The sequence below is a fragment of the Melospiza melodia genome (assembly GCF_035770615.1).
Source record: "Melospiza melodia melodia isolate bMelMel2 chromosome 7 unlocalized genomic scaffold, bMelMel2.pri SUPER_7_unloc_3, whole genome shotgun sequence".
Taxonomy (NCBI): domain Eukaryota; kingdom Metazoa; phylum Chordata; class Aves; order Passeriformes; family Passerellidae; genus Melospiza; species Melospiza melodia.
Window position 1 is genome coordinate 21,324 of NW_026948499.1, and position 27,633 is coordinate 48,956.

Below are 27,633 nucleotides of genomic sequence, written 5' to 3' on the forward strand. Positions count from 1 at the left end.
GCCGCTCCGGGCCGGTTTCCCGCAGTGGAGCGCGGTTGGTTCGGGGCGGCGGTCGCTGGCCATGGGGCTCGGGGCGGCAGCCGGGGCCCTGCTGGTGGCACTGGGGGTGCTGGGAGCCCCCCCGGGTGCGGGCGCGGAGCTCTCGGGTGAGCGGGGGCGGGAGGCGCTGGGCCAGGGCGGGAGAAGGGGGAAAAGGGGCGAAGGGGGGAGCCCGGAATGGAGGGGGAGGAGGAGGGGACCCCCCAAAGGGAGAGCGGGAGGGGCTGAGGGGTGGGGGAGGGGAGGGAGGGGTGGAGAGGGTGGGGAAGGGGGAAAAGGGGAGGGGGGACCCAAAAAGTGAGCGGGAGGGGGGCTGGGGATTGGGGGATTAGTGGGGAAATGGGAGCCCAAAAGTGATTTGGGGAGCGGGCGGAGGTGGGAGGGGAGAGATGAGGGAAGGGGAAATGGGGGAAGGGCGGCAAAGAGGAAGCGGCAGCGCGGGCAGGAGGGTCCCGTGGCGGCCAGTGGGGCACAGGGGGTGCGGAGTGGGGATCCGGGGTGGGCCCGGAGCTCTGGGGGCGCTGCTGGGGGTGCTGGGGGGGCACCGCTGAGCTGTGTGCTGCACTCACAGGGGTTCTCCAGATGCTGGCAAAGCACGAGTGTCACTTCATTAACGGCACGGAGAAGGTGAGGTACGTGGAGAGGCAAATCTACAACCGGCAGCAGCTCGTGATGTTCGACAGCGACATGGGGCACTTCGTGGGGTTCACCCCCTATGGGGAGATGAATGCAAAGCGCTTGAACAGCGACCCGGAATGGATGGAGAACAGACGGGCTCGAGTGGACACGTACTGCCGGCACAACTACCCGATTGCTGCCCGTTCAGCGTGGAGCGCCGAGGTGAGCGCGGGGCAGAGCGTGTCCCCTCGGGCCCTGCCCTGCCAGTGACCATCCCAGTCAATCCCAGTCCCTACCAGTCCCTTCCAGTATATTCCCACACCCTCCCAGTCCCCTCCCAGTCCACCCCAGTCGATTCCCAGTCCATCCCAGTGTTCTTCCACTTCCTGTCAAGCCCTCCAGTCCATTCCCAGTCCCTTCCAGTCTATTCCGACTTCATCCCAGTCCATCCCAGTGACTCCCAGTCTATTCCCAGTTCATTCCCAGTTCACTCTCCGACTTCCACCCTTTCTCCTTTGCCGAGTACCCCTCCCATCTTTCTCATTGCCATTCCAGTCCTTCCCAGTGCCTCCCTGTCCCACCCAGCCCCTCCAACTCAATTCCCAGTCTATTCCCAGTTCATTCCAGTTCACTCCAGACCTTCATGCACTCTCAGAGTAACCACCATGCCCTCCCACCTCTCTCAGTGCCATCCCAGTTCCTCCCAGTCTATTCCCAGTCTATCCAGTCGCTCCCAGTCGCTCCTAGTCCTTTCCCAGTTCATCCAGTCACTCCCAGTCCCGCCTTGTGCCATCCCAGTGCCATCACACTCATACGCAGTACGTTCCCCATGCCTCCCGGTTCATTCCCAGTGCCTCCAGTCCCTCCAAGTGTATTCCCAATCCATCAAGTCCCAGTCCATCCCAGTCCCTTTCCATTCGATCCCAGTCCATTTCCAGTCAGCCCCACTCCCTCCCAGTGCCCCCCCGCGCGTCCATTTCAGCGACGCGTGAAGCTGACGCCTCCCAGCCATTCAGATCGCGTCTCTCTGATGACTCTCCTGTTGCCAGGCAGACCCGCAGAGCCGAGTGCCCCGCGCTAGACTCGGCCTCCCAGCGCCGCGCACTTCATTCCCAGTTCCTCCCAGTGCCACCAAGATCCCTCCCAGTGCCATCCCAGTCCCTCCAAGACCATCTCCAGTCCCTCCCAGTCAATCCCAGTCCATTCCAAGTCCCTCCCCAGCCCAGCCCAGCCCTCCCCTGTCTCTCCCAGTGCCCCCCAGCTGATCCCAGTGTGTCCCTGCTCTCTCTCTCTCTCTCTGTCTCTGCCAGTGCCCCCCAGCGTGTCCATCTCGCTGGTGCCCGCCTCGAGCTCCCAGCCCGGCCCCGGCCGCCTGCTCTGCTCCGTGATGGATTTCTACCCCGCTGCCATCCAGGTGAGGTGGTTCCAGGGCCAGCAGGAGCTGTCGGAGCACGTGGTGGCCACCGACGTGGTGGCCAACGGGGACTGGACCTACCAGCTGCTGGTGCTGCTGGAAACGCCGCCCCGGCGCGGGCTGAGCTACAGCTGCCAGGTGGAGCACGTCAGCCTGGAGCAGCCGCTGAGGCGGCACTGGGGTACGGGGGAGCCCCTGGGGGCGCTGGCAGAGGCGCTGGGCTGTGCTGGGAGGCACTGGGAGGGAGCTGGAGAGAGCCGGGCTGGAGTGGGAGAGGGGCTGGGGGCTGGGCAAGGGCTGGGCAGGGGTTTGGGGATGCTGGGGAGGGTGGGATGGGTTGGGGGGGTGCTGGTGGGCACTGGGAGGGAGTTTGGGGCGCTGGGTGTGACTGGGAGGGAGTTTGGGGGCGTTGGGTGTGACTGGGAGGGAGTTTGGGGGCGCTGGGTGTGACTGGGAGGGAGTTTGGGGTCCTGGGACGCTGGGGGGCAACTGGGAGGGGGCTGTGGGATGCCGAGAGGGACGGGAGGGGCATTGCTGGCTCCTGCTGAGGCCCAAAAGGGATCGGGGGGAGGTTTCAGGGGGTCCTGGCTGGGCCGGGGGCCACATGGAGGGCGCTGGGAGGGGCTGGGGGTGTCGCCGAGAGGTTTTGTGGGCGCTGAGCCCTGCGGACCCCCCAGAGATGCCGCCGGACGCCGGCCGCAGCAAGATGCTGACGGGCATCGGGGGCTTGGTCTTGGGCTCGGTCTTCGTGGCGCTGGGGCTCGGCTTCTACGTGCGCAAGAAGGTGAGGGCGGGTGCCGGGGGCGGCGTGGGCCGCCGTGGCGGAGCCCCGTGCGCGCTCCCGCCGGGGCCCCCGGCCCGGTGTCACCCCCTTTTCTCTGCCCACAGAGCTCCTGAGGCGGCGGCGGCCGCAGCCCCTCCCCGTGGGCTCGGGCCGGCCGGGACCCCCCGCTCCGTCCCCGCTCCGCTGATCCCGGGGGGGTCCCGTGTCCCCCCCAGCGCCGCTGGCGCTCTGCCCCCGCCCAGTGCCCGCTGCCGGCGCTCCCAATAAAGCTTCCCAGCTGGGCCCGGGGCCGTTTGTTGGGGGGCGCTGGGGAGGGGTCTGGGGGGGCGGGGGGCGATGGGACGGATTGGGGCAAAGGGAGGGGGAGAAAGGGTGGGGCTGGGCCCGGGGGGAGCGGGGGGAGGAGGAGGAGGAGGAGGAGGAGGAGGAGGAGGAGGAGGAGCTGGAATTATGTAGGAGGAGCGAAGAGGAGGACCCCAAGGAAAAAGACGAACAGATGAAGTCGACCGGGATGAGGAGAACGACCCGAATCTCAATTGATCTATATAATATTTTCCAAACTTTATAGAAGTAATAAATACAAAACTTGGTATTATAGTAAAAATTACTTTGATAGGATTTAGTTTTACACAACTTTAATATAACTTAATTAGTAGGAAGTAATTTCCTTTATACCGTTGTTTATAAAACTGTGTTTCACAAGCGGAGCGGGACAAATGGATCCGAACAAAAAATTCCAGCGACTCCAGAAACGGGACCCCCCCAAAACCCAACCTTGCCCCCCCAGAATCGGGGTCAGGGTCAGGGCCAGCATCGGCAGCAGCCGGGGGAGGCTCCGCGCTCCGTCCGTGGCGCTCCGGGCACACGGGCAGGGTCGGTGCCGCTCCCAGGAACGCGGATCCGAACTGGGGGCACTGGGAACGGGGGAGCAGCACCCCAAAAAGCGCTCAGCCAATGGGAGAGCGGAGTTTAATGAGGCCGGGTAGAGGGTGTTGGCGGATAGAGGGTTAATAAATTGAGCTCGCTAAGAAATTCTGGCGAATCAGAATAAGGAGCGGAAAAGAGTCATCAGTTGTTGGGTGGAGGGTCTGAAAATCGGGCTCCAAACTGACCGGCCAATTAGAGAGCGCAAAAATCACTTCGGCCAATTAAAGTGATGCCAAAAAAAGCCAACCAATGAAAGCGCGGCCAAAACCACGCCCGACCAATCAGGGAGCGCGTCCCCTCATGACCCCGCGCCGCTCCGGGCCGGTTCCCGCAGTGGAGCGCGGTTGGTTCGGGGCGGCGGTCGCTGGCCATGGGGCTCGGGGCGGCAGCCGGGGCCCTGCTGGTGGCACTGGGGGTGCTGGGAGCCCCCCCGGGTGCGGGCGCGGAGCTCTCGGGTGAGCGGGGGCGGGAGGCGCTGGGCCAGGGCGGGAGAAGGGGAAAAGGGGGCGAAGGGGGGAGCCCGGAATGGAGGGGGAGGAGGAGGGGACCCCCCAAAGGGAGAGCGGGAGGGGCTGAGGGGTGGGGGAGGGGAGGGAGGGGTGGGAGAGGGTGGGGAAGGGAGAAAGGGGAGGGGGGACCCTAAAACTGAGCGGGATGGGGCCGGGGATTGTGGGATTAGTGGGAAAATGGGGAAATGGGAGCCCAAAAGTGATTGGGGAGCGGGCGGAGGTGGGAGGGGAGAGGATGAGGAAGGGGAAATGGGGGAAGGGCGGCAAAGAGGAAGCGGCAGCGCGGGCAGGAGGGTCCCGTGGCGGCCGTGGGGCACAGGGGGTGCGGAGTGGGGATCCGGGGTGGGCCCGGGAGCTCTGGGGGTGCTGCTGGGGTGCTGGGGGGGCACCGCTGAGCTGTGTGCTGCACTCACAGGGGTGTTCCAGCAAATGCATAAGTACGAGTGTCACTTCATTAACGGCACGGAGAAGGTGAGGTACGTGGGGAGGTACATCTACAACCGGGAGCTGTACCTGATGTTCGACAGCGACGTGGGGCACTACGTGGGGTTCACCCCCTATGGGGAGAAACACGCCCAATACAGGAACAGCGACCCGGAATTTATGGAGGACGCAGGGACTGTGGTGGACACGTACTGCCGGCACAACTACGAGGTGTCCCGCCCGTTCAGCGTTGGAGCGCCGAGGTGAGCGCGGGGCAGAGCGTGTCCCCTTGGGCCGTGCCCTGCCAGTGACCATCCCAGTCAATCCCAGTCCCTACCAGTCCCTTCAGTATATTCCCAGAACCTCCCCGTCCATTCCCAGTCCATGCCAGTCCATCTCAGTCCATTCCCGGTACATTTCAGTCTATCCCACTCTCTCTCAGTCCCTCTCAGTCCATCCCAATCCCTCCAGTCAATCCCAATCTTCCCAGTTTCTCCCAACCCATTGCCAGTCCATTTCTAGTCCATTTCCAGTCCATCCTAATCCTTCACAGTCTATTCCCAGTTCGCTCTCCTACTTCTACCCACTATCCCAGTGCCAAGTCTCCCTGCCATCTGTCTCAGTGCCCCTCTCGTTATTCCTAGTTCCTCCCAGTTTGTCCCAGTCCCACCCAGCTCCTGCAACTCAATTCCAGTTTATTTCCAGCTCATTCCCAGTTCACTCTCCGACCTCCACCCACACTCCCAGTAACCCCCATCCCGTCCCACCTTTTTCAGTGACCCCCAGTTCCTCCCAGGCCATTGCACTCGCTCCCAGTCCTTTCCCAGTCCATCAAAGTTCATTCCCAGTGCCGCCTTGTGCCATCCCAGTGCCATCTCACTCATACTCAGCCCATTCCCAGTCCATTCCCCATCCCTCCCGGTTCATTCCCAGTGCCTCCCAGTCCGCCCAAGTGTATTCCAAGTCCATCAAGTCCACCCCAATCCATCCCTGTCCGTTTCCAGTCCCTCCCAGTCCATTTCAAGTCAGCCCCAGTCCCTCCCAGTGCCCCCCTTTGCGTCCATTTCAGCTACGCGTTAAACTAACGCTTTTTAGCCAATGGGATCTCGTCTCTCTGATGACTCACCTGTTGCCAGGCAGACCCGCAGCGCGAGGGCCCCGCGCTGGACTCGGCCTCCCGGCGCCGCGCGCTTCATTCCCAGTTCCTCCCAGTGCCACCAAGATCCCTCCCAGTGCCACCAAGATCCCTCCCAGTGCCATCCCAGTCCCTCCCAGACCATCTCCAATTCCTCCCCAGTCCCTCCCAGTCCGTTTCCAGTCTCTTCCCAGTTCATTCCCAGTTCACTCTCAGAACTCCACCATCCCTCCCAGCTCCCCCCATTCCCTCCCATCTCTCTCAGTGCCAACCCAATAAATCTCAATGCCTCCCAGTCCACTCCAGTTCATTTCCAGTCCCGCCCAGTCGTCCCCAGTCCCACCCAAGCCCTCCAGCTCAATTCCAATCTATTCCCAGTTCATTCCCAGTTTATTTCTAGACCTCCACCCTCTGTCCCAGTACCCCCCATCCCCTCCCACTTCTCTCAGTACCACCCAAGTCTGTCCCAGTCTATTCCCAGTGCCTCCCAGTATATTCCCAGTGCATACCAGTCTCTCCAATGCTATTCCCAGTCCTTCCAACTCCTCAAAGCTAATTCCTAATTGATTTCCAGTCCATTCTTATTTCATTGCCAGACCTGCACCCTCCCTCCAGTGCCCCCCATCCACATTCACCTCTCCCAGACCTTCCCAATCCACACCAGTCCCTCCCAATCCACTTCCAGTTCATCCCAGTCCAACCCTGTCCATTCCCAATCCATCCTACTCCATCCCCAGTCCCTTCCCAGTCCCTCCCAGTTCATTCTCAGTCCTTCCCAGTCCATTCCAAATCAGTCCCAGTTGCTCCCTGTCCCTCCCAGTCAATGCCCAGTCCCTCCCACACCATTCCCAGTCCCTCCCAGTCCATTCCCAGATCCTCCCAGTCCCTCCCAGTCTATTCCCAGTCCTTTCCCAGCCCAGCCCAGCCCTCCCCTCTCTCTCCCAGTGCCCCCCAGCTGATCCCAGTGTGTCCCTGCTCTCTCTCTCTCTCTGTGTCTCTGCCAGTGCCCCCCAGCGTGTCCATCTCGCTGGTGCCCGCCTCGAGCTCCCAGCCCGGTCCCGGCCGCCTGCTCTGCTCCGTGATGGATTTCTACCCCGCTGCCATCCAGGTGAGGTGGTTCCAGGGCCAGCAGGAGCTGTCGGAGCAGGTGGTGGCCACCGACGTGGTGGCCAACGGGGACTGGACCTACCAGCTGCTGGTGCTGCTGGAAACGCCGCCCCGGCGCGGGCTGAGCTACAGCTGCCAGGTGGAGCACGTCAGCCTGGAGCAGCCGCTGAGGCGGCACTGGGGTACGGGGGAGCCCCTGGGGGCGCTGGCAGAGGCGCTGGGCTGTGCTGGGAGGCACTGGGAGGGAGCTGGAGAGAGCCGGGCTGGGAGTGGGAGAGGGGCTGGGGGCTGGGCAAGGGCTGGGCAGGGGTTTGGGGGGTGCTGGGGAGGGTGGGATGGGGTTGGGGGGGTGCTGGTGGGCACTGGGAGGGAGTTTGGGGGTGCTGGGTGTGACTGGGAGGGAGTTTGGGGGCGCTGGGAGTGACTGGGAGGGAGTTTGGGGGCGCTGGGTGTGACTGGGAGGGAGTTTGGGGGTGTTGGGTGTGACTGGGAGGGAGTTTGGGGGCGCTGGGTGTGACTGGGAGGGAGTTTGGGGGCGCTGGGTGTGACTGGGAGGGAGTTTGGGGGTCCTGGGGCGCTGGGGGACAACTGGGAGGGGGCTGTGGGATGCTGAGAGGGACGGGAGGGGCTTTGGTGGCTCCTGCTGAGGCCCAAAAGGGATCGGGGGGAGGTTTCAGGGGGTCCTGGCCGGGCCGGGGGCCACAGGGAGGGCGCTGGGAGGGGCTGGGGGTGTCGCCGAGAGGTTTTGGGGGCGCTGAGCCCTGCGGACCCCGCAGAGATGCCGCCGGACGCCGGCCGCAGCAAGATGCTGACGGGCATCGGGGGCTTGGTCTTGGGCTCGGTCTTCGTGGCGCTGGGGCTCGGCTTCTACGTGCGCAAGAAGGTGAGGGCGGGTGCCGGGGGCGGCGTGGCCGCCGTGGCGGAGCCCCGTGCGCGCTCCCGCCGGGGCCCCCGGCCCGGTGTCACCCCCTTTTCTCTGCCCACAGAGCTCCTGAGGCGGCGGCGGCCGCAGCCCCTCCCCGTGGGCTCGGGCCCGGCCGGGACCCCCCGCTCCGTCCCCGCTCCGCTGATCCCGGGGGGGTCCCGTGTCCCCCCCAGCGCCGCTGGCGCTCTGCCCCCGCCCAGTGCCCGCTGCCGGCGCTCCCAATAAAGCTTCCCAGCTGGGCCCGGGGCCGTTTGTTGGGGGGCGCTGGGGAGGGGTCTGGGGGGGCGGGGGGCGATGGGACGGATTGGGGCAAAGGGAGGGGGAGAAAGGGTGGGGGCTGGGCCCGGGGGGAGCGGGAGGAGGAGGAGGAGGAGGAGGAGGAGGAGGACGAGGAGGAGCTGGGATTATGTAGGAGGAGGGAAGAGGAGGAACCCCAAGGAAAAAGACGGACAGATGAAGTCGACCGGGCAGAGGAGAACGACCCAAATCGGATTTGATCTTAATAATATTTTCCAAATTTTATAGAAGGAATAAATACAAAACTTGGTATTATAGTAAGAATTACTTTGATAGGATTTAGGTTTACACAACTTTAATATAAATCAATTAGTAGTAAGTAATTTCCTTTCCACCATTGTTTATAAAACTGTGTTTCAAAAGCGGAGCGGGACAAAGGGATCCGAACAAAAAATTCCAGCGATTCCCAGAACCGGGACCCCCCCAAAACCCCACCTTGTCCCCCCCCAGAATCGGGGGCATGGTCAGGGCCAGCAGCGGCAGCAGCCGGGGGAGGCTCCGCGCTCCGTCCGTGGCGCTCCGGGCACACCGGGCAGGGTCGGTGCCGCTCCCAGGAACGCGGATCCGAACTGGGGGCACTGGGAACGGGGGAGCAGCACCCCAAAAAGCGCTCAGGCAATGGGAGAGCGGAGTTGAATGAGGCCGGGTAGAGGGTGGCGGCGGGTAGAGGGTTAATAAATTAAGCTCGCTAAGAAATTCTGGCGAATCAGAAAAAGGAGCCGAAAATGAGTCATCAGTTGCTGGGTAGAGGGTCTGGAAATCGGGCTCCAAACTCACCGGCCAATTAGAGAGCGCAAAAATCACTTCGGCCAATTAAAGAGAGGCCAAAAAAAACCCCAACCAATGAAAGCGCTGCCAAAAACCACGCCCGACCAATCAGGGAGCGCGTCCCTCATGACCCCGCGCCGCTCCGGGCTGGTTCCCGCAGTGGAGCGCGGTTGGTTCGGGGCGGCGGTCGCTGGCCATGGGGCTCGGGGCGGCAGCCGGGGCCCTGCTGGTGGCACTGGGGGTGCTGGGAGCCCCCCCGGGTGCGGGCGCGGAGCTCTCGGGTGAGCGGGGGGCGGGAGGCGCTGGGCCAGGGCGGGAGAAGGGGGAAAATGGGTGGGAGGACCGAAAAATGAGACCCTGGGGGCCTGGGAATTGGGGGATTTGGGGGGAAATGGGAGCCCAAAAGTGATTTGGGGAGCGGGCGGAGGTGGGAGGGGAGAGGATGAGGAAGGGGAAATGGGGGAAGGGCGGCAAAGAGGAAGCGGCAGCGCGGGCAGGAGGGTCCCGTGGCGGCCGTGGGGCACAGGGGGTGCGGAGTGGGGATCCGGGGTGGGCCCGGAGCTCCGGGGGTGCTGCTGGGGGTGCTGGGGGGGCACCGCTGAGCTGTGTGCTGCACTCACAGGGGTGCTCCAGCACATGTTTAAGGCCGAGTGTCTGTTCATTAACCGCACGGAGAAGGTGAGTTTCGTGGTGAGGTACATTTACAACCGGCAGATGTGGGCGATGTTCGACAGCGACGTGGGGAGCTACCTGGGGTTCACCCCCTATGGGGAGAGGAATGCCAAGGGCTGGAACAGCGACCCGGCCATACTGGAGCACAGACGGGCTCAGGTGGACACGCTCTGCCGGCACAACTACGAGGTGTCCCGCCCGTTCATCACGGAGCGCCGAGGTGAGCGCGGGGCAGAGCGTGTCCCCTCGGGCCCTGCCCTGCCAGTGACCATCCCAGTCAATCCCAGTCCCTACCAGTCCCTTCCAGTATATTCCCGGACCCTCCCAGTCCATTTCCGGTTCATCCCAGTCCATGCCAGTCCATCCCAGTCTCTCCTTCTCCCTCCCAGTCACTCTCAGTCCATTCCAATACCTCCAGTCCGTTCCCAGTCCCTCGTAGTCCATTCCCATTTTGTCCCAATCCATTCCCAATCCATCCCAAGTCCCTCCAAATCCCCCCCAGTCCCTCCCAGCCCATTCCCTGTCTCTCCCAGTCCATCCCTGTCCATTCCCAGTTCACTCTCCGAATTCTACCCTTTCTCCAAGAGCCCCTCCCATCTTTCTCAGTGTCTCTCCCGTCCTCCCCAGTTCCTCCCAGCCCATCCCAGGCCCACCCACCCCCGCCAACTCAATTCCCAGTCTGTTCCCTGTTCACTTTCAGACCTCCACCCACTTTCACAGTAACCCCCATCCCATCCCACCTCTCTCAGTTCCACACCATTTCCTCCCAGTCTTTTCCCACTCCAACCCAGTCGCTCCGAGCCCTTTCCCAGTCCATCCCAGTTCATTCCCAGTCCCGTCTTCTACCATTCCAGTGCCATCCCACTCATATTCAGCTCGTTCCCAGTCCATTCCCCATCCCTCCCACTTCATTCCCCGTGCCACCCAGTCCCTCCAAGTGTATTCCCAATCCATCAAGTCCATCCGAGTCCACTCCTGTCCATTCCCAGTACACCCCAGTCCATCCCAGTCCATTTCGACTCCATCCCAGTCCCTCCCAGTGCCCCCCCGCGCGTCCATTTCAGCGACGCGTGAAGCTGATGGTTTCAGCCAATCAGATCGCGTCTCTTTAATGACTCACCTGTTGCCGGGCAGACCCGCAGCGCCGAGCCATCCGCGCTGGACTCGGCCTCCCAGCGCCGCGCGCTTCATTCCCAGTTCCTCCCAGTGCCACCAAGATCCCTCCCAGTGCCATCCCAGTCCCTCCCAGCCCATCCCTGTCCATTTCCTATCAATCCCAGTCCATCCCCAGTCCACCGCAGTACATTCCCAGTCCCTCTCAGTCAATTTCAAGTCAGTCCCAGTCGATTCCTGGTCCAGCCCAATACATCCCAGTCCCTACCAATCCATTCCCAGTTCCTCCAAGTGCCTCCAGTCCATTCCCATTCCACTCCCATTCCCCCCAGTCCATTCCCATTTGCTGCCAGTCCCTCCCAGTCCATTCCCAGTCCCTCCCCAGCCCAGCCCAGCCCTCTCCTCTCTCTCCCAGTGCCCCCCAGCTGATCCCAGTGTGTCCCCGCTCTCTCTCTCTCTCTCTCTGTCTCTGCCAGTGCCCCCCAGCGTGTCCATCTCGCTGGTGCCCCCCTCGAGCTCCCAGCCCGGCCCCGGCCGCCTGCTCTGCTCCGTGATGGATTTCTACCCCGCTGCCATCCAGGTGAGGTGGTTCCAGGGCCAGCAGGAGCTGTCGGAGCACGTGGTGGCCACCGACGTGGTGGCCAACGGGGACTGGACCTACCAGCTGCTGGTGCTGCTGGAAACGCCGCCCCGGCGCGGGCTGAGCTACAGCTGCCAGGTGGAGCACGTCAGCCTGGAGCAGCCGCTGAGGCGGCACTGGGGTACGGGGGAGCCCCTGGGGGCGCTGGCAGAGGCGCTGGGCTGTGCTGGGAGGCACTGGGAGGGAGCTGGAGAGAGCCGGGCTGGGAGTGGGAGAGGGGCTGGGGGCTGGGCAAGGGCTGGGCAGGGGTTTGGGGGGTGCTGGGGAGGGTGGGATGGGGTTGGGGGGGTGCTGGTGGGCACTGGGAGGGAGTTTGGGGGTGCTGGGTGTGACTGGGAGGGAGTTTGGGGGCACTGGGTGTGACTGGGAGGGAGTTTGTGGGCGCTGAGTGTGTCTGGGAGGGAGTTTGGGGGTGCTGGGTGTGACTGGGAGGGAGTTTGGGGGCGCTGGGAGTGACTGGGAGGGAGTTTGGGGGTCCCGGGTGTGACTGGGAGGGAGTTTGGGGGCGCTGGGAGTGACTGGGAGCGAGTTTGGGGGCGCTGGGAGTGACTGGGAGGGAGTTTGGGGGTCCCGGGTGTGACTGGGAGGGGGTTTGGGGGCGCTGGGTGTGACTGGGAGGGAGTTTGGGGGCGCTGGGTGTGACTGGGAGGGAGTTTGGGGGTGCTGGGTGTGACTGGGAGGGAGTTTGGGGGCGCTGGGTGTGACTGGGAGGGAGTTTGGGGCTCCTGGGGCGCTGGGGTGCAACTGGGAGGGGGCTGTGGGATGCTGAGAGGGACGGGAGGGGCTTTGGTGGCTCCTGTTGAGGCCCAAAAGGGATCGGGGGAGGTTTCAGGGGGTCCTGGCTGGGCCGGGGGCCACATGGAGGGCGCTGGGAGGGGCTGGGGGTGTCGGTGAGAGGTTTTGGGGGCGCTGAGCCCTGCGGACCCCGCAGAGATGCCGCCGGACGCCGGCCGCAGCAAGATGCTGACGGGCATCGGGGGCTTGGTCTTGGGCTCGGTCTTCGTGGCGCTGGGGCTCGGCTTCTACGTGCGCAAGAAGGTGAGGGCGGGTGCCGGGGGCGGCGTGGCCGCCGTGGCGGAGCCCCGTGCGCGCTCCCGCCGGGGCCCCCAGCCCGGTGTCACCCCCTTTTCTCTGCCCACAGAGCTCCTGAGGCGGCGGCGGCCGCAGCCCCTCCCCGTGGGCTCGGGCCCGGCCGGGACCCCCCGCTCCGTCCCCGCTCCGCTGATCCCGGGGGGGTCCCGTGTCCCCCTCAGCGCCGCTGGCGCTCTGCCCCCGCCCAGTGCCCGCTGCCGGCGCTCCCAATAAAGCTTCCCAGCTGGGCCCGGGGCCGTTTGTTGGGGGGCGCTGGGGAGGGGTCTGGGGGGGCGGGGGGCGATGGGACGGATTGGGGCAAAGGGAGGGGGGGAAAGGGTGGGGGCTGGGCCCGGGGGGAGCGGGAGGAGGAGGAGGGACCGAGAAAAGGAGCAAGCGGAGGGAGAAAGGAGGAGGAGCAAGCGGAAGAGGAAGGAGAGAGGAAGAGGAGCAGCCGGAAGAGGACGACCCGAACGGGATTAATTTTAGTTAATAATTTAAAAATTTAAAAGAAGACATAAATAAAGAAGTTAGTATTATAAGAAAAGTTAGCATAATAGAGTTTAGGTTTCCATAATTTTAGTATATTTTAAATAGTAGTAAACAATTTTCTTGACTCCATTTTTAATATAATTGTATTTCTAAAGCTATGCTGAACAACGAGATCCGAACAGAAAATTCCAGCCAAGCCCAAATCCGGGACCCACCTCCCAAACCCCCTATGGATCCCCAGAATCGGGGTCAGAGTCAGGGCCAGCCGCGGCAGCAGCCGGGGGAGGCTCCGCGCTCCGTCCGTGGCGCTCCGGGCACACCGGGCAGGGTCGGTGCCGCTCCCAGGAACGCGGATCCGAACTGGGGGCACCGGGAACGGGGGAGCAGCACCCCAAAAAGCGCTCAGCCAATGGGAGAGCGGAGTTTAATAAGGCCGGGTAGAGAGTGTTGGCGGCTAGCGAGTTAAAATAATAAGCTACCTAAGAAATTCTGGCGAATCAGAAAAAGGAGCGGAAATGAGTCATCAGTTGCAGGGTAGAGGGTCTGGAAATCGGGTTCCAAACTCACCGGCCAATTAGAGAGCGCAAAAATCACTTCGGCCAATTAAAGAGAGGCCAAAAAAAACCCCAACCAATGAATGCGCGGCCGAAAACCACGCCCGACCAATCAGGGAGCGCGTCCCTCATGACCCCGCGCCGCTCCGGGCTGGTTCCCGCAGTGGAGCGCGGTTGGTTCGGGGCGGCGGTCGCTGGCCATGGGGCTCGGGGCGGCAGCCGGGGCCCTGCTGGTGGCACTGGGGGTGCTGGGAGCCCCCCCGGGTGCGGGCGCGGAGCTCTCGGGTGAGCGGGGGGCGGGAGGCGCTGGGCCAGGGCGGGAGAAGGGGGAAAAGGGGGCGAAGGGGGGAGCCCGGAATGGAGGGGGAGGAGGAGGGGACCCCCCAAAGGGAGAGCGGGAGGGGCTGAGGGGTGGGGGGAGGGGAGGGAGGGGAGGGAGAGGGTGGGGAAGGGGGGAAAAGGGGAGGTGGGACCCCAAAACTGAGCGGGAGGGGGCTGGGGATTGTGGGATTAGTGGGAAAATGGGGAAATGGGAGCCCAAAAGTGATTGGGGAGCGGGCGGAGGTGGGAGGGGAGAGGATGAGGAAGGGGAAATGGGGGAAGGGCGGCAAAGAGGAAGCGGCAGCGCGGGCAGGAGGGTCCCGTGGCGGCCGTGGGGCACAGGGGGTGCGGAGTGGGGATCCGGGGTGGGCCCGGAGCTCTGGGGGTGCTGCTGGGGGTGCTGGGGGGGCACCGCTGAGCTGTTTGCTGCACTCACAGGGGTGTTCCTGGAGATGTTAAAGTTCGAGTGTCACTTCATTAATGGCACGGAGAAGGTGAGGTACGTGGAGAGGTACATCTACAACCGGGTGCAGGATGTGATGTTTGACAGCGACGTGGGGCACTTCGTGGGGTTCACCCCCTTTGGGGAGAGGAGTGCCAAGCACTGGAACAGCAACCCGGCCAAAATGGAGGACATCCGCGCTGCGGTGGACACGTACTGCCGGCACAACTACGAGGTGTCCCGCCCGTTCATCACGGAGCGCCGAGGTGAGCGCGGGGCAGAGCGTGTCCCCTCGGGCCCTGCCCTGCCAGTGACCATCCCAGTCCATCCCAGTCCCTACCGGTCCCTTCCAGTATATTCCCAGTCCCTCCCAGTCCATTCCCATTTCCCTCAAATACCATCCCAGTCAATTCCCTGGCCATTCCCATTCCATCCCAGTCTATCCCGTTCTCTCCCAGCCCCACCCAGTCCATCCCAATCCCTCCAGTCCATTCCTATTCCTCCAAGTTCATTCCCAGTTCATCCCAGTCCCTTCGAGTCCTTCCAATTCATTCCCAGTCCCTTCCCAGTTCATTCCCATTTCACTCTCCGACTACCACCCTCTCTCCCAGTGCCGAATGCCCCGCCCATCTTTCTCAGTTCCACTCCAGGCCATTCCCAGTGCCTCCCAGTCCATCCCACTTCCACCCAGCCCCTTCAACTCAATTCCCAGTCTATTCCCAGTTCAATCCCAGTTCACCCTCAGACCTCCACCCACTCTCCCAGTAACCCCGATCCACTTCCACCTCTATCGGTGCCACTGCAATTCCTCCCAGTCTATTCCCAGTCCATCCCAGTCGCTCCCAGGCTATTCCCAGTCCATACCCCTTCAGTCCCGGTCCCACCTTGTACCATCCCAGTGCCAGCCCACTCGTATTCAGCCCATTCCCAGTCCTTTCCCCATGCCTCCCTGTTAATTCTCAGTGCCTCCCAGTCCCTCCAAGTGTATTCCCAGTCCATCAAATCCCTCCCAGTCCGTTTCCAGTCCCTCCCAGTCCATTTCCAGTCAGCCCCACTCCCTCCCAATTCCCCCCGGTCCGTCCATTTCAGCGACGCGTGAAGCTGACGCTTCTCGGCCAATGGGATCGCGTCTTTATAACGACTCACCTGTTGCCAGGCAGACTCGAGGCGCCGAGTGCCCCGCGCTGGACTCGGCCTCCCAGTGCCGCGCACTTCATTCCCAGTTCCTCCCAGTGCCGTCCCAGTCCCTCCCAGTGCCATCCCAGTCCCTCCCAGTGCCATCCCAGTCCCTCCAAGACAATCTCCAAATCCTCCCCAGTCCCTCCCAGTCCATTTCCAGTCTCTTCCCAGTTCATTCCCAGGTCACTTTTAGACCTCCAGCCTGTTTCGAGTTCCCCCCATTGCCTCCCATCTCTCTCAGTGCGAACCCAATAAATCCCAGTCCCTCCCACTTCACTCCAGTTCTTTCCCAGTTCCTCCCAATCCTTCCCAGTCCCATCCAGCCCCTCCAAATCAATTCTCAGTCTATTCCCAGTTCATTCCCAGTTCATTTCCAGACCTCCACCTTCTGTCCCAGTACCCTCCATTCCATCCCATCTCTCTCAGTAGCACCCAAGTCTGTCCCAGTCTATTCCCAGTGCCTCCCAGTATATTCCCAGTGCCTCCCAATGATATTCCCAGTCCTTCAAATGCCCTCCGAGCTAAATCCCGCTTGATTTCCAGTTCATTCCCAGTTCATTGCAAGACCGCCATGCTCCCTCCCAGTGCCTCCCATCCCCACTCATCTCTACCAGTCCCTCCCAATCCACTTCCAGTCCCTCCCAGTCCACCCTTGTCCATTCCAAATCAATCCCAGTCCATCCCCAGTCTACCCCAGTAGATTTCCAGCCCCTATCCGTCATTTAAAAGTAAACCCCAAGTCCGATCCGGGTCCAGCCCAATCTATCCCAGTCCATACGAGTCCATTCCCAGTCCCTCCCAGTCCATTCCCATTCAATTGCCAGTTCCTACAAGTCCATTCCCAGTCCCTCCCAGTCCATTCCCAGTCCCTACCCAGCCCAGCCCAGCCCTCCCCTCTCTCTCCCAGTGCCCCCAGCTGATCCCAGTGTGTCCCCGCTCTCTCTCTCTCTCTCTCTCGCTCTCTCTCCCAGTGCCCCCCAGCGTGTCCATCTCGCTGGTGCCCCCCTCGAGCTCCCAGCCCGGCCCCGGCCGCCTGCTCTGCTCCGTGATGGATTTCTACCCCGCTGCCATCCAGGTGAGGTGGTTCCAGGGCCAGCAGGAGCTGTCGGAGCACGTGGTGGCCACCGACGTGGTGGCCAACGGGGACTGGACCTACCAGCTGCTGGTGCTGCTGGAAACGCCGCCCCGGCGCGGGCTGAGCTACAGCTGCCAGGTGGAGCACGTCAGCCTGGAGCAGCCGCTGAGGCGGCACTGGGGTACGGGGGAGCCCCTGGGGGCGCTGGCAGAGGCGCTGGGCTGTGCTGGGAGGCACTGGGAGGGAGCTGGAGAGAGCCGGGCTGGGAGTGGGAGAGGGGCTGGGGGCTGGGCAAGGGCTGGGCAGGGGTTTGGGGGGTGCTGGGGAGGGTGGGATGGGGTTGGGGGGGTGGTGGTGGGCACTGGGAGGGAGTTTGGGGGTGGTGGTGGGCACTGGGAGGGAGTTTGGGGGTGCTGGGTGTGAATGGGAGGAAGTCTAGGGGCGCTGGGTGAGACTGGGAGGGAGTTTGGGGGCGCTGGGTGTGACTGGGAGGGAGTTTGGGGGCGCTGGGTGTGACTGGGAGGGAGTTTGGGGCTCCTGGGGTGCTGGGGGGCAACTGGGAGGGGGCTGTGGGATGCCGAGAGGGACGGGAGGGGCATTGGTGGCTCCTGTCGAGGCCCAAAATGGATCGGGGGGAGGTTTCAGGGGGTCCTGGCCGGGCCGGGGGCCACAGGGAGGGCGCTGGGAGGGGCTGGGGGTGTCGCCGAGAGGTTTTGGGGGCGCTGAGCCCTGCGGACCCCCCAGAGATGCCGCCGGACGCCGGCCGCAGCAAGATGCTGACGGGCATCGGGGGCTTGGTCTTGGGCTCGGTCTTCGTGGCGCTGGGGCTCGGCTTCTACGTGCGCAAGAAGGTGAGGGCGGGTGCCGGGGGCGGCGTGGCCGCCGTGGCGGAGCCCCGTGCGCGCTCCCGCCGGGGCCCCCGGCCCGGTGTCACCCCCTTTTCTCTGCCCACAGAGCTCCTGAGGCGGCGGCGGCCGCAGCCCCTCCCCGTGGGCTCGGGCCCGGCCGGGGACCCCCCGCTCCGTCCCCGCTCCGCTGATCCCGGGGGGGTCCCGTGTCCCCCCCAGCGCCGCTGGCGCTCTACCCCCGCCCAGTGCCTGCTCCCAGTGCTCCCAGTAAAGCTTCCCAGCTGGGCCCGGGGCCGTTTGTTGGGGGGCGCTGGGGAGGGGTCTGGGGGGGCGGGGGGCGATGGGACGGATTGGGGCAAAGGGAGGGGGAGAAAGGGTGGGGGCTGGGCCCGGGGGGAGCGGGGGGAGGAGGAGGAGGAGGAGGAGGAGGGACCGAGAAAAGGAGGAAGCGGAGGGAGAAAGGAGGAGGAGCAAGCAGAAGAGGATGGAGAGAGGAAGAGGAGCAGCCGGAAGAGGATGACCCGAACGGGATTAATTTTAGTTAATAATTTAAAAATTTAAAAGAAGACATAAATAAAGAAGTTAGTATTATAAGAAATGTTAGCGTAATAGAACTTAGGTTTACATAATTTTAGTATAGTTTAAATAGTAGTAAGCAATTTTCTTGACTCCATTTTTAATATAATTGTAATTCTAAAGCGATGCTGAACAACGAGATCCGAACAGAAAATTCCAGCCAAGCCCAAATCCGGGACCCACCTCCCAGACCCCCTATGGATCCCCAAAATCGGGGGCAGTGTCAGGGCCAGCAGCGGCAGCAGCCGGGGGAGGCTCCGCGCTCCGTCCGTGGCGCTCCGGGCACACCGGGCAGGGTCGGTGCTGCTCCCAGGAACGCGGATCCGAACTGGGGGCACCGGGAACGGGGGAGCAGCACCCCAAAAAGCGCTCAGCCAATGGGAGAGCGGAGTTTAATGAGGCCGGGTAGAGGGTGTTGGCGGGTAGAGGGTTAATAAATTGAGCTCCCTGAGAAATTCTGGCGAATCAGAAAAAAGATCGCAAATGAGTCATCGGTTGCTGGGTAGAGGGTCTGGAAATCGGGCTCCAAACGGACCGGCCAATTAGAGAGCGCAAAAATCACTTCGGCCAATTAAAGTGAGGTTAGTTAAAACCCCAACCAATGAAAGCACTGCCAAAAACCACGCCCGACCAATCAGGGAGCGCGTCCCTCATGACCCCGCGCCGCTCCGGGCGGGTTCTCGCAGTGGAGCGCGGTTGGTTCGGGGCGGCGGTCGCTGGCCATGGGGCTCGGGGCGGCAGCCGGGGCCCTGCTGGTGGCACTGGGGGTGCTGGGAGCCCCCCCGGGTGCGGGCGCGGAGCTCTCGGGTGAGCGGGGGGCGGGAGGAGCTGGGCCAGGGGCGGAGAAGGGGGAAAAGGGGGCGAAGGGGGGACTCCAAAACTGAGCCCGAGGGGGCTCGGGATGGTAAAAAACTGGTGGGAATTTGGTGTGAGAGGGTGAAAAATGGGGAAATGGGAGCCCAAAAGTGATTTGGGGAGCGGCCGGAGGTGAGAGGGGAGAGGATGAGGAAGGGGAAATGGGGGAAGGGCGGCAAAGAGGAAGCGGCAGCGCGGGCAGGAGGGTCCCATGGCGGCCGTGGGGCACAGGGGGCGCGGAGTGGGGATCCGGGGTGGGCCCGGAGCTCTGGGGGTGCTGCTGGGTGGCACCGCTGAGCTGTGTGCTGCACTCACAGGGGTGCTCCAGTACACGGTACACCACGAGTGTTTCTTCATTAACGGCACGGAGAAGGTGAGGTACGTGGAGAGACACATCTACAACCGGCTGCAGCACTTCATGTTCGACAGCGACGTGGGGCACTTCGTGGGGTTCACCCCCTTTGGGGAGAGGAATGCCAAGCGCTGGAACAGCGACCCGGCCGGCCTGGAGGACGAACGGATTGCGGTGGACACGTACTGCCGGCCCAACTACGAGGTGTCCCGCCCGTTCATCACGGAGCGCCGAGGTGAGCGCGGGGCAGAGCGTGTCCCCTCGGGCTCTGCCCTGCCAGTGACCATCCCAGTCCATCCCAGTCCCTTCCAGTATATTCCCAGTCTCTCCCAGTCCCCTCCAGGTACATCCCAGTTCGTTCCCAGTCCATCCCAGTCTCTCCTGCTGTCTCCCAGTCACTCTCCCTCCATCCCAATCCCTCAAGTCCATTCCCAGTTCCTCCCAGTCCATTCCCAGTTCCTCCCAGTCCATTCCCATTCTCTCCCAAGTCCCTCCAACTCAATTCCCAGTCGATTCCAGTTCATTCTCAGACCCCCACCCACTCTCCCAGTACCACGGATTCCCTCCCATCTCTCTCAATACCACCCCAGTTCCTCCCAGTGTATTCCCAGTCTATCTCAGTCTATTCCCAGTCCATCCCAGTTCACTCCCAGTCCCGTCTTGTCCCATCCCTGTGCCATCCCACTCATACTCAGCCCATTCCCAGTCCTTTCCCCATCACTCCCTGTTAATTCTCAGGGCCTCCCAGTCCCTCCAAGTGTATTCCCAGTCCATCAAGTCCCTCCCAGTCCATTTCCAGTCAGCCCCAGTCCCTCCCAATTCCCCCCGGTCCATCCATTTCAGCGACGCGTGAAGCTGACGCTTCTCGGCCAATGGGATCGCGTCTTTATAACGACTCACCTGTTGCCAGGCAGACTCGAGGCGCAGAGTGCCCCGCGCTGGACTCGGCCTCCCAGTGCCGCGCACTTCATTCCCAGTTCCTCCTGGTGCCACAAAGATCCCTCCCAGTGCCATCCCAGTCCCTCCCAATGCCATCCCAGTCCCTCCAAGAGAATCTCCAAGTCCTCCCCAGTCCCTCCCAGTCCATTTCCAGTCTCTTCCCAGTTCATTCCCAGGTCATTTTAGACCTCCAGCCTGTTTCCCACTTCCCCCCATGGCCTCCCATCTCTCTCAGTGCGAACCCAATAAATCCCAGTCCCTCCCACTTCACTCCAGTTCTTTCCCAGATCCTCCCAGTCCTTCCCAGTCCCACACAGCCCCTCCAAATCAATTCCCAGTTTATTCCCACTTTATTTCCAGACCTCTACCTTCTGTCCCAGTACCCTCTATTCCATCCCATCTCTCTCAGTAGCACCCAAGTCTGTCCCAGTCTATTCCCAGTGCCTCCCAGTATATTCCCAGTGCTTCCCAATGATATTCCCAGTCCTTCAAACTCCCTCAAAGCTAAATCCCACTTGATTTCCAGTTCATTCCCAGTTCATTGCAAGACCGCCATGCTCCCTCCCAGTGCCTCCCATCCCCACTCATCTCTACCAGTCCCTCCCAATCCACTTCCAGTCCCTCCCAGTCCACCCTTGTCCATTCCCCATCAATCCCAGTCCATCCCCAGTCTACCCCAGTAGATTTCCAGCCCCTATCCGTCAATTAAAAGTAAACCCCAAGTCTGTTCCGGGCCAAGCCCAATCCATCCCAGTCCATTCCCATTCCATTCCCAGTTCCTACAAGTCCATTCCTAGTCCCTCCCAGTCCATCCCAGTCCCACCCCAGCCCTCCCCTCTCTCTCCCAGTGCCCCCCAGCTGATCCCAGTGTGTCCCCGCTCTCTCTCTCTCTCTCTCTGTCTCTGCCAGTGCCCCCCAGCGTGTCCATCTCGCTGGTGCCCCCCTCGAGCTCCCAGCCCGGCCCCGGCCGCCTGCTCTGCTCCGTGATGGATTTCTACCCCGCTGCCATCCAGGTGAGGTGGTTCCAGGGCCAGCAGGAGCTGTCGGAGCACGTGGTGGCCACCGACGTGGTGGCCAACGGGGACTGGACCTACCAGCTGCTGGTGCTGCTGGAAACGCCGCCCCGGCGCGGGCTGAGCTACAGCTGCCAGGTGGAGCACGTCAGCCTGGAGCAGCCGCTGAGGCGGCACTGGGGTACGGGGGAGCCCCTGGGGGCGCTGGCAGAGGCGCTGGGCTGTGCTGGGAGGCACTGGGAGGGAGCTGGAGAGAGCCGGGCTGGGAGTGGGAGAGGGGCTGGGGGCTGGGCAAGGGCTGGGCAGGGGTTTGGGGGATGCTGGGGAGGGTGGGATGGGGTTGGGGGGGTGCTGGTGGGCACTGGGAGGGAGTTTGGGGGCGCTGGGTGTGACTGGGAGGGAGTTTGGGGGCGCTGGGTGTGACTGGGAGGGAGTTTGGGGGTGCTGGGTGTGACTGGGAGGGAGTTTGGGGCTCCTGGGGCGCTGGGGCGCAACTGGGAGGGGGCTGTGGGATGCCGAGAGGGACGGGAGGGGCTTTGGTGGCTCCTGTTGAGGCCCAAAAGGGATCGGGGGGAGGTTTCAGGGGGTCCCGGCCGGGCCGGGGGCCACAGGGAGGGCGCGGGGAGGGGCTGGGGGCGTCGCCGAGAGGTTTTGGGGGCGCTGAGCCCTGCGGACCCCGCAGAGATGCCGCCGGACGCCGGCCGCAGCAAGATGCTGACGGGCATCGGGGGCTTGGTCTTGGGCTCGGTCTTCGTGGCGCTGGGGCTCGGCTTCTACGTGCGCAAGAAGGTGAGGGCGGGTGCCGGGGGCGGCGTGGCCGCCGTGGCGGAGCCCCGTGCGCGCTCCCGCCGGGGCCCCCGGCCCGGTGTCACCCCCTTTTCTCTGCCCACAGAGCTCCTGAGGCGGCGGCGGCCGCAGCCCCTCCCCGTGGGCTCGGCCCCGGCCGGGACCCCCCCGCTCCGTCCCCGCTCCGCTGATCCCGGGGGGGTCCCGTGTCCCCCCCAGCGCCGCTGGCGCTCTGCCCCCGCCCAGTGCCCGCTGCCGGCGCTCCCAATAAAGCTTCCCAGCTGGGCCCGGGGCCGTTTGTTGGGGGGCGCTGGGGAGGGGTCTGGGGGGGCGGGGGGCGATGGGACGGATTGGGGCAAAGGGAGGGGGAGAAAGGGTGGGGGCTGGGCCCGGGGGGAGCGGGAGGAGGAGGAGGAGGGACCGAGAAAAGGAGGAAGCGGAGGGAGAAAGGAGGAGGAGCAAGCAGAAGAGGAAGGAGAGAGGAAGAGGAGCAGCCGGAAGAGGATGACCCGAACGGGATTAATTTTAGTTAATAATTTAAAAATTTAAAAGAAGACATAAATGAAGAAGTTAGTATTATAAGAAATGTTAGCGTAATAGAACTTAGGTTTACATAATTTTAGTATAGTTTAAATAGTAGTAAGCAATTTTCTTGACTCCATTTTTAATATAATTGTAATTCTAAAGCGATGCTGAACAACGAGATCCGAACAGAAAATTCCAGCCAAGCCCAAATCCGGGACCCACCTCCCAGACCCCCTATGGATCCCCAAAATCGGGGGCAGTGTCAGGGCCAGCAGCGGCAGCAGCCGGGGGAGGCTCCGCGCTCCGTCCGTGGCGCTCCGGGCACACCGGGCAGGGTCGGTGCTGCTCCCAGGAACGCGGATCCGAACTGGGGGCACCGGGAACGGGGGAGCAGCACCCCAAAAAGCGCTCAGCCAATGGGAGAGCGGAGTTTAATGAGGCCGGGTAGAGGGTGTTGGCGGGTAGAGGGTTAATAAATTGAGCTCGCTAAGAAATTCTGGCGAATCAGAAAAAAGATCGCAAATGAGTCATCGGTTGCTGGGTAGAGGGTCTGGAAATCGGGCTCCAAACGGACCGGCCAATTAGAGAGCGCAAAAATCACTTCGGCCAATTAAAGTGAGGTTAGTTAAAACCCCAACCAATGAAAGCACTGCCAAAAACCACGCCCGACCAATCAGGGAGCGCGTCCCTCATGACCCCGCGCCGCTCCGGGCGGGTTCCCGCAGTGGAGCGCGGTTGGTTCGGGGCGGCGGTCGCTGGCCATGGGGCTCGGGGCGGCAGCCGGGGCCCTGCTGGTGGCACTGGGGGTGCTGGGAGCCCCCCCGGGTGCGGGCGCGGAGCTCTCGGGTGAGCGGGGGGCGGGAGGCGCTGGGCCAGGGCGGGAGAAGGGGGAAAAGGGGGCGAAGGGGGGAGCCCGGAATGGAGGGGGAGGAGGAGGGGACCCCCCAAAGGGAGAGCGGGAGGGACTGAGGGGTGGGGGGAGGGGAGGGAGGGGTGGGAGAGGGTGGGGAAGGGGGAAAAGGGGAGGGGGGACCCCAAAACTGAGCGGGAGGGGGGCTGGGGATTGTGGGATTAGTGGGAAAATGGGGAAATGGGAGCCCAAAAGTGATTGGGGAGCGGGCGGAGGTGGGAGGGGAGAGGATGAGGAAGGGGAAATGGGGGAAGGGCGGCAAAGAGGAAGCGGCAGCGCGGGCAGGAGGGTCCCGTGGCGGCCGTGGGGCACAGGGGGTGCGGAGTGGGGATCCGGGGTGGGCCCGGAGCTCTGGGGGTGCTGCTGGGGGTGCTGGGGGGGCACCGCTGAGCTGTGTGTGCTGCACTCACAGGGGTGTTCCAGGTGATGGCAATGGCCGAGTGTCACTTCACTAACGGCACGGAGAAGGTGAGGTATGTGGAGCGGTACATCTACAACCGGGTGCAGGATGTGATGTTCGAAAGCGATGTGGGGCACTTCGTGGGGTTCACCCCCGCTGGGGAGAGGTGGGCCAGGGACTGGAACAACGACCCGGAACGGATGGAGTACCAACGGACTGTGGTGGACACGTACTGCCGGCACAACTACGGGCTTGCTGCCCCGTACCTCCCGGTGCGCCAAGGTGAGCGCGGGGCAGAGCGTGTCACCTCGGGCCTTGCCCTGCCAGTGACCATCTCAATCAATCCCAATCCCTACCAGTCCCTTCCAGTATATTCCCAGACCCTCCCAGTCCATCCCAATCCCTCTAGTCCATTCGTAGTCCCTTCCAGTCCATACCCTGTTCGTCCCACTCCATCCCAGTCACTCCCAGTCCATTCCCAGTTTCATTCCCAGTTCTCTCCAGATCTCCATGCACTCTCAGAATAACCCCCATCCCCTCCCACCTCTCTCAGTGCCACCCCAGTTCCTCCCAGTCTATTCCCAGTGCCTCCCATTGGCTCCTAGTCCTTTCCCAGTCAATCCCATTTCATTCCCTGTCCTGCCTTGTACCATCCCAATGCCATCCCACTCATACTCAGCCCATTTCCAGTCCATTCCCCAACCCTCCCTGTTCATTCCGTGCTTCCCAGTCGCACAAGTGAATTCCCAGTCCATCAAGTCCATCCCAGTCCACTCCTGTCCATTCTCAGTACAACCCATTCTATCCCAACCCATTTCCACTCAACCCCAGTCCATATGAGTGCCCCCTCGCGCGTCCATTTCAGCGAAGCCTGAAGCTGACGCGTTCCAACCAATCAGATCGCGTCTCTCTGATGACTCACCTGTTGCTAGGCAGATCCTCAGCGCCGAGTGCCCCGCGCTGGACTCGGCCTCCCAACGCTGCGCGCTTCATTCCCAGTTCCTCCCAGTGCCACCAAGATCCCTCCCAGAGACATCTCAGTCCCTCCAAGACCACCTCCAATTCCTCCCCAGTCCCTCCCAGTCCATTTCCAGTCTCTTCCCAGTTCACTCTCAGACCTCCACCCTCTCTCCCAGCTCTCCCCATTCCATTCCATCTCTCTCAGTGCCAACCCAATAAGTCCAGGTCCCTCCCAGCCCACTTCAGCTCATTCCCAGTTCCTTCCAGTCCTCCCCAGTCTCACCCAGACCCTCCAAATCAATTCCCAGTCTATTTCCAGTTCATTCCTAGTACATTGCCGGATCTCCATGCTCACTCCCAGTGCCCCCCATCCACACTCACCTCTCCCAGACCTTCCCAATCCACACCACTCCCTCCCAATCCATTCCCAGTTCATCCCAGTCCACACCAGGCCATCCCCAATCCATCCTACACCATCCCCAGTCCCTTCCCAGTCCCTACAAGTTCATTCTCAGTCCTTCCCGGTCAATTCCCAATCAGTCCCAGTTGCTCCCAGTCTCTCCCAGTCTATTCCAAATCCCTCCCAGTCTATTCCCAATCCCTCCCAGTCCATTCCCAGTCCATTCCCAGTCCATTCCCAGTCCCTCCCAGTCCCCCCCAGTCCCTCCCCAGACCAGCCCAGCCCAGCCCTCCCCTCTCTCTCCCAGTGCCCCCCAGCTGATCCCAGTGTGTCCCCGCTCTCTCTCTCTCTTTCTCTCTGTCTCTCCCAGTGCCCCCCAGCGTGTCCATCTCGCTGGTGCCCCCCTCGAGCTCCCAGCCCGGCCCCGGCCGCCTGCTCTGCTCCGTGATGGATTTCTACCCCGCTGCCATCCAGGTGAGGTGGTTCCAGGGCCAGCAGGAGCTGTCGGAGCACGTGGTGGCCACCGACGTGGTGGCCAACGGGGACTGGACCTACCAGCTGCTGGTGCTGCTGGAAACGCCGCCCCGGCGCGGGCTGAGCTACAGCTGCCAGGTGGAGCACGTCAGCCTGGAGCAGCCGCTGAGGCGGCACTGGGGTACGGGGGAGCCCCTGGGGGCGCTGGCAGAGGCGCTGGGCTGTGCTGGGAGGCACTGGGAGGGAGCTGGAGAGAGCCGGGCTGGGAGTGGGAGAGGGGCTGGGGGCTGGGCAAGGGCTGGGCAGGGGTTTGGGGGATGCTGGGGAGGGTGGGATGGGGTTGGGGGGGTGCTGGTGGGCACTGGGAGGGAGTTTGGGGGCGCTGGGTGTGACTGGGAGGGAGTTTGGGAGTGCTGGGTGTGATTGGGAAGGAGTTTGGGGGAGCTGGGTGTGACTGGGAGGGAGTTTGGAGGTTCTGGATGTGACTGGGAGGGAGTTTGGGGGCGCTGGGTGTGACTGGGAGGGAGTTTGGGGGCGCTGGGTGTCACTGGGAGGGAGTTTGGGGGCGCTGGGTGTGACTGGGAGGGAGTTTGGGGCTCCTGGGGCGCTGGGGGCAACTGGGAGGGGGCTGTGGGATGCCGAGAGGGACGGGAGGGGCTTTGGTGGCTCCTGGTGGGGCCCAAAAGGGATCGGGGGGAGGTTTCAGGGGGTCCCGGCCGGGCCGGGGGCCACAGGGAGGGCGCTGGGAGGGTCTGGGGGTGTCGCCGAGAGGTTTTGGGGGCGCTGAGCCCTGTGGACCCCCCAGAGATGCCGCCGGACGCCGGCCGCAGCAAGATGCTGACGGGCATCGGGGGCTTGGTCTTGGGCTCGGTCTTCGTGGCGCTGGGGCTCGGCTTCTACGTGCGCAAGAAGGTGAGGGCGGGTGCCGGGGGCGGCGTGGCCGCCGTGGCGGAGCCCCGTGCGCGCTCCCGCCGGGGCCCCCGGCCCGGTGTCACCCCCTTTTCTCTGCCCACAGAGCTCCTGAGGCGGCGGCGGCCGCAGCCCCTCCCCGTGGGCTCGGGCCCGGCCGGGACCCCCCGCTCCGTCCCCGCTCCGCTGATCCCGGGGGGGTCCCGTGTCCCCCCCAGCGCCGCTGGCGCTCTGCCCCCGCCCAGTGCCCGCTGCCGGCGCTCCCAATAAAGCTTCCCAGCTGGGCCCGGGGCCGTTTGTTGGGGGGCGCTGGGGAGGGCTCTGAGGGGGCGGGGGGCGATGGGACGGATTGGGGCAAAGGGAGGGGGAGAAAGGGTGGGGGCTGGGCCCGGGGGCAGCGGGAGGAGGAGGAGGAGGAGGAGGAGGAGGAGCTGGGATTATGTAGGAGGAGGGAAGAGGAGGAACCCCAATGAAAAAGACGAACAGATGAAGTCTACCGGGCAGAGGATAACGACCCGAATCCGAATTGATCTATATAATATTTTCCAAAATTTATAGAAGGAATAAATACAAAACTTGGTATTATAGTAAAAATTACTTTGATAGGATTCAGTTTTACACAACTTTAATATAACTTAATTAGTAGTAAGTAATTTGTTTTACACCATTGCTTATAAAATTGTTCTTATAAAGCGTAGCGGGACAAAGGCATCCGAACAAAAAATTCCAGCGATTCCCAGAACCGGGACCCCCCCAAAACCCCACCTTGCCCCCCCCAGAATCGGGGGCAGGGTCAGGGCCAGCAGCGGCAGCAGCCGGGGGAGGCTCCGCGCTCCGTCCGTGGCGCTCCGGGCACACCGGGCAGGGTCGGTGCCGCTCCCAGGAACGCGGATCCGAACTGGGGGCACCGGGAACGGGGGAGCAGCACCCCAAAAAGCGCTCAGCCAATGGGAGAGCGGAGTTTAATGAGGCCGGGCAGAGGGTGTTGGCGGGCAGAGGGTTAATAAATTGAGCTCCCTAAGAAATTCTGGCGAATCAGAAAAAGGAGCGGAAATGAGTCATCAGTTGCTGGGTAGAGGGTCTGAAAATCGGGCTCCAAACTCACCGACCAATTAGAGAGCGCAAAAATCACTTCGGCCAATTAAAGAGAGGCCAAAAAAAAGCTAAACCAATCCAACCAC

At 62.9% G+C, this 27,633-nt stretch overlaps 1 protein-coding gene and 5 pseudogenes across 1 annotated transcript; all 6 read left to right on the forward strand.

Annotated features, from left to right (window-relative positions):
- The first annotated feature begins 61 nt into the window (after positions 1-61).
- LOC134432919 (class II histocompatibility antigen, B-L beta chain-like) lies at positions 62-3,841 on the forward strand (annotated as a pseudogene).
- Positions 3,842-4,124: 283 nt separating this feature from the next.
- Positions 4,125-8,818, forward strand: LOC134432920 (class II histocompatibility antigen, B-L beta chain-like; annotated as a pseudogene).
- Positions 8,819-9,072: 254 nt separating this feature from the next.
- Positions 9,073-12,553, forward strand: LOC134432941 (class II histocompatibility antigen, B-L beta chain-like; annotated as a pseudogene).
- Positions 12,554-13,618: 1,065 nt separating this feature from the next.
- On the forward strand, positions 13,619-18,416 carry LOC134432921 (class II histocompatibility antigen, B-L beta chain-like; annotated as a pseudogene).
- A 165-nt stretch (positions 18,417-18,581) lies between these two features.
- Positions 18,582-22,009, forward strand: LOC134432944 (class II histocompatibility antigen, B-L beta chain-like; annotated as a pseudogene).
- Positions 22,010-23,135: 1,126 nt separating this feature from the next.
- On the forward strand, positions 23,136-26,737 carry LOC134432943 (class II histocompatibility antigen, B-L beta chain-like). The gene is made up of 5 exons (XM_063181806.1): positions 23,136-23,245; positions 23,722-23,991; positions 25,440-25,724; positions 26,349-26,455; positions 26,561-26,737. The coding sequence occupies exons 1-5, from the start codon at positions 23,161-23,163 to the stop codon at positions 26,720-26,722; spliced, it is 909 nt and encodes a 302-aa protein (XP_063037876.1). The 5' UTR covers positions 23,136-23,160; the 3' UTR covers positions 26,723-26,737.
- The last annotated feature ends 896 nt before the right edge of the window (positions 26,738-27,633 follow it).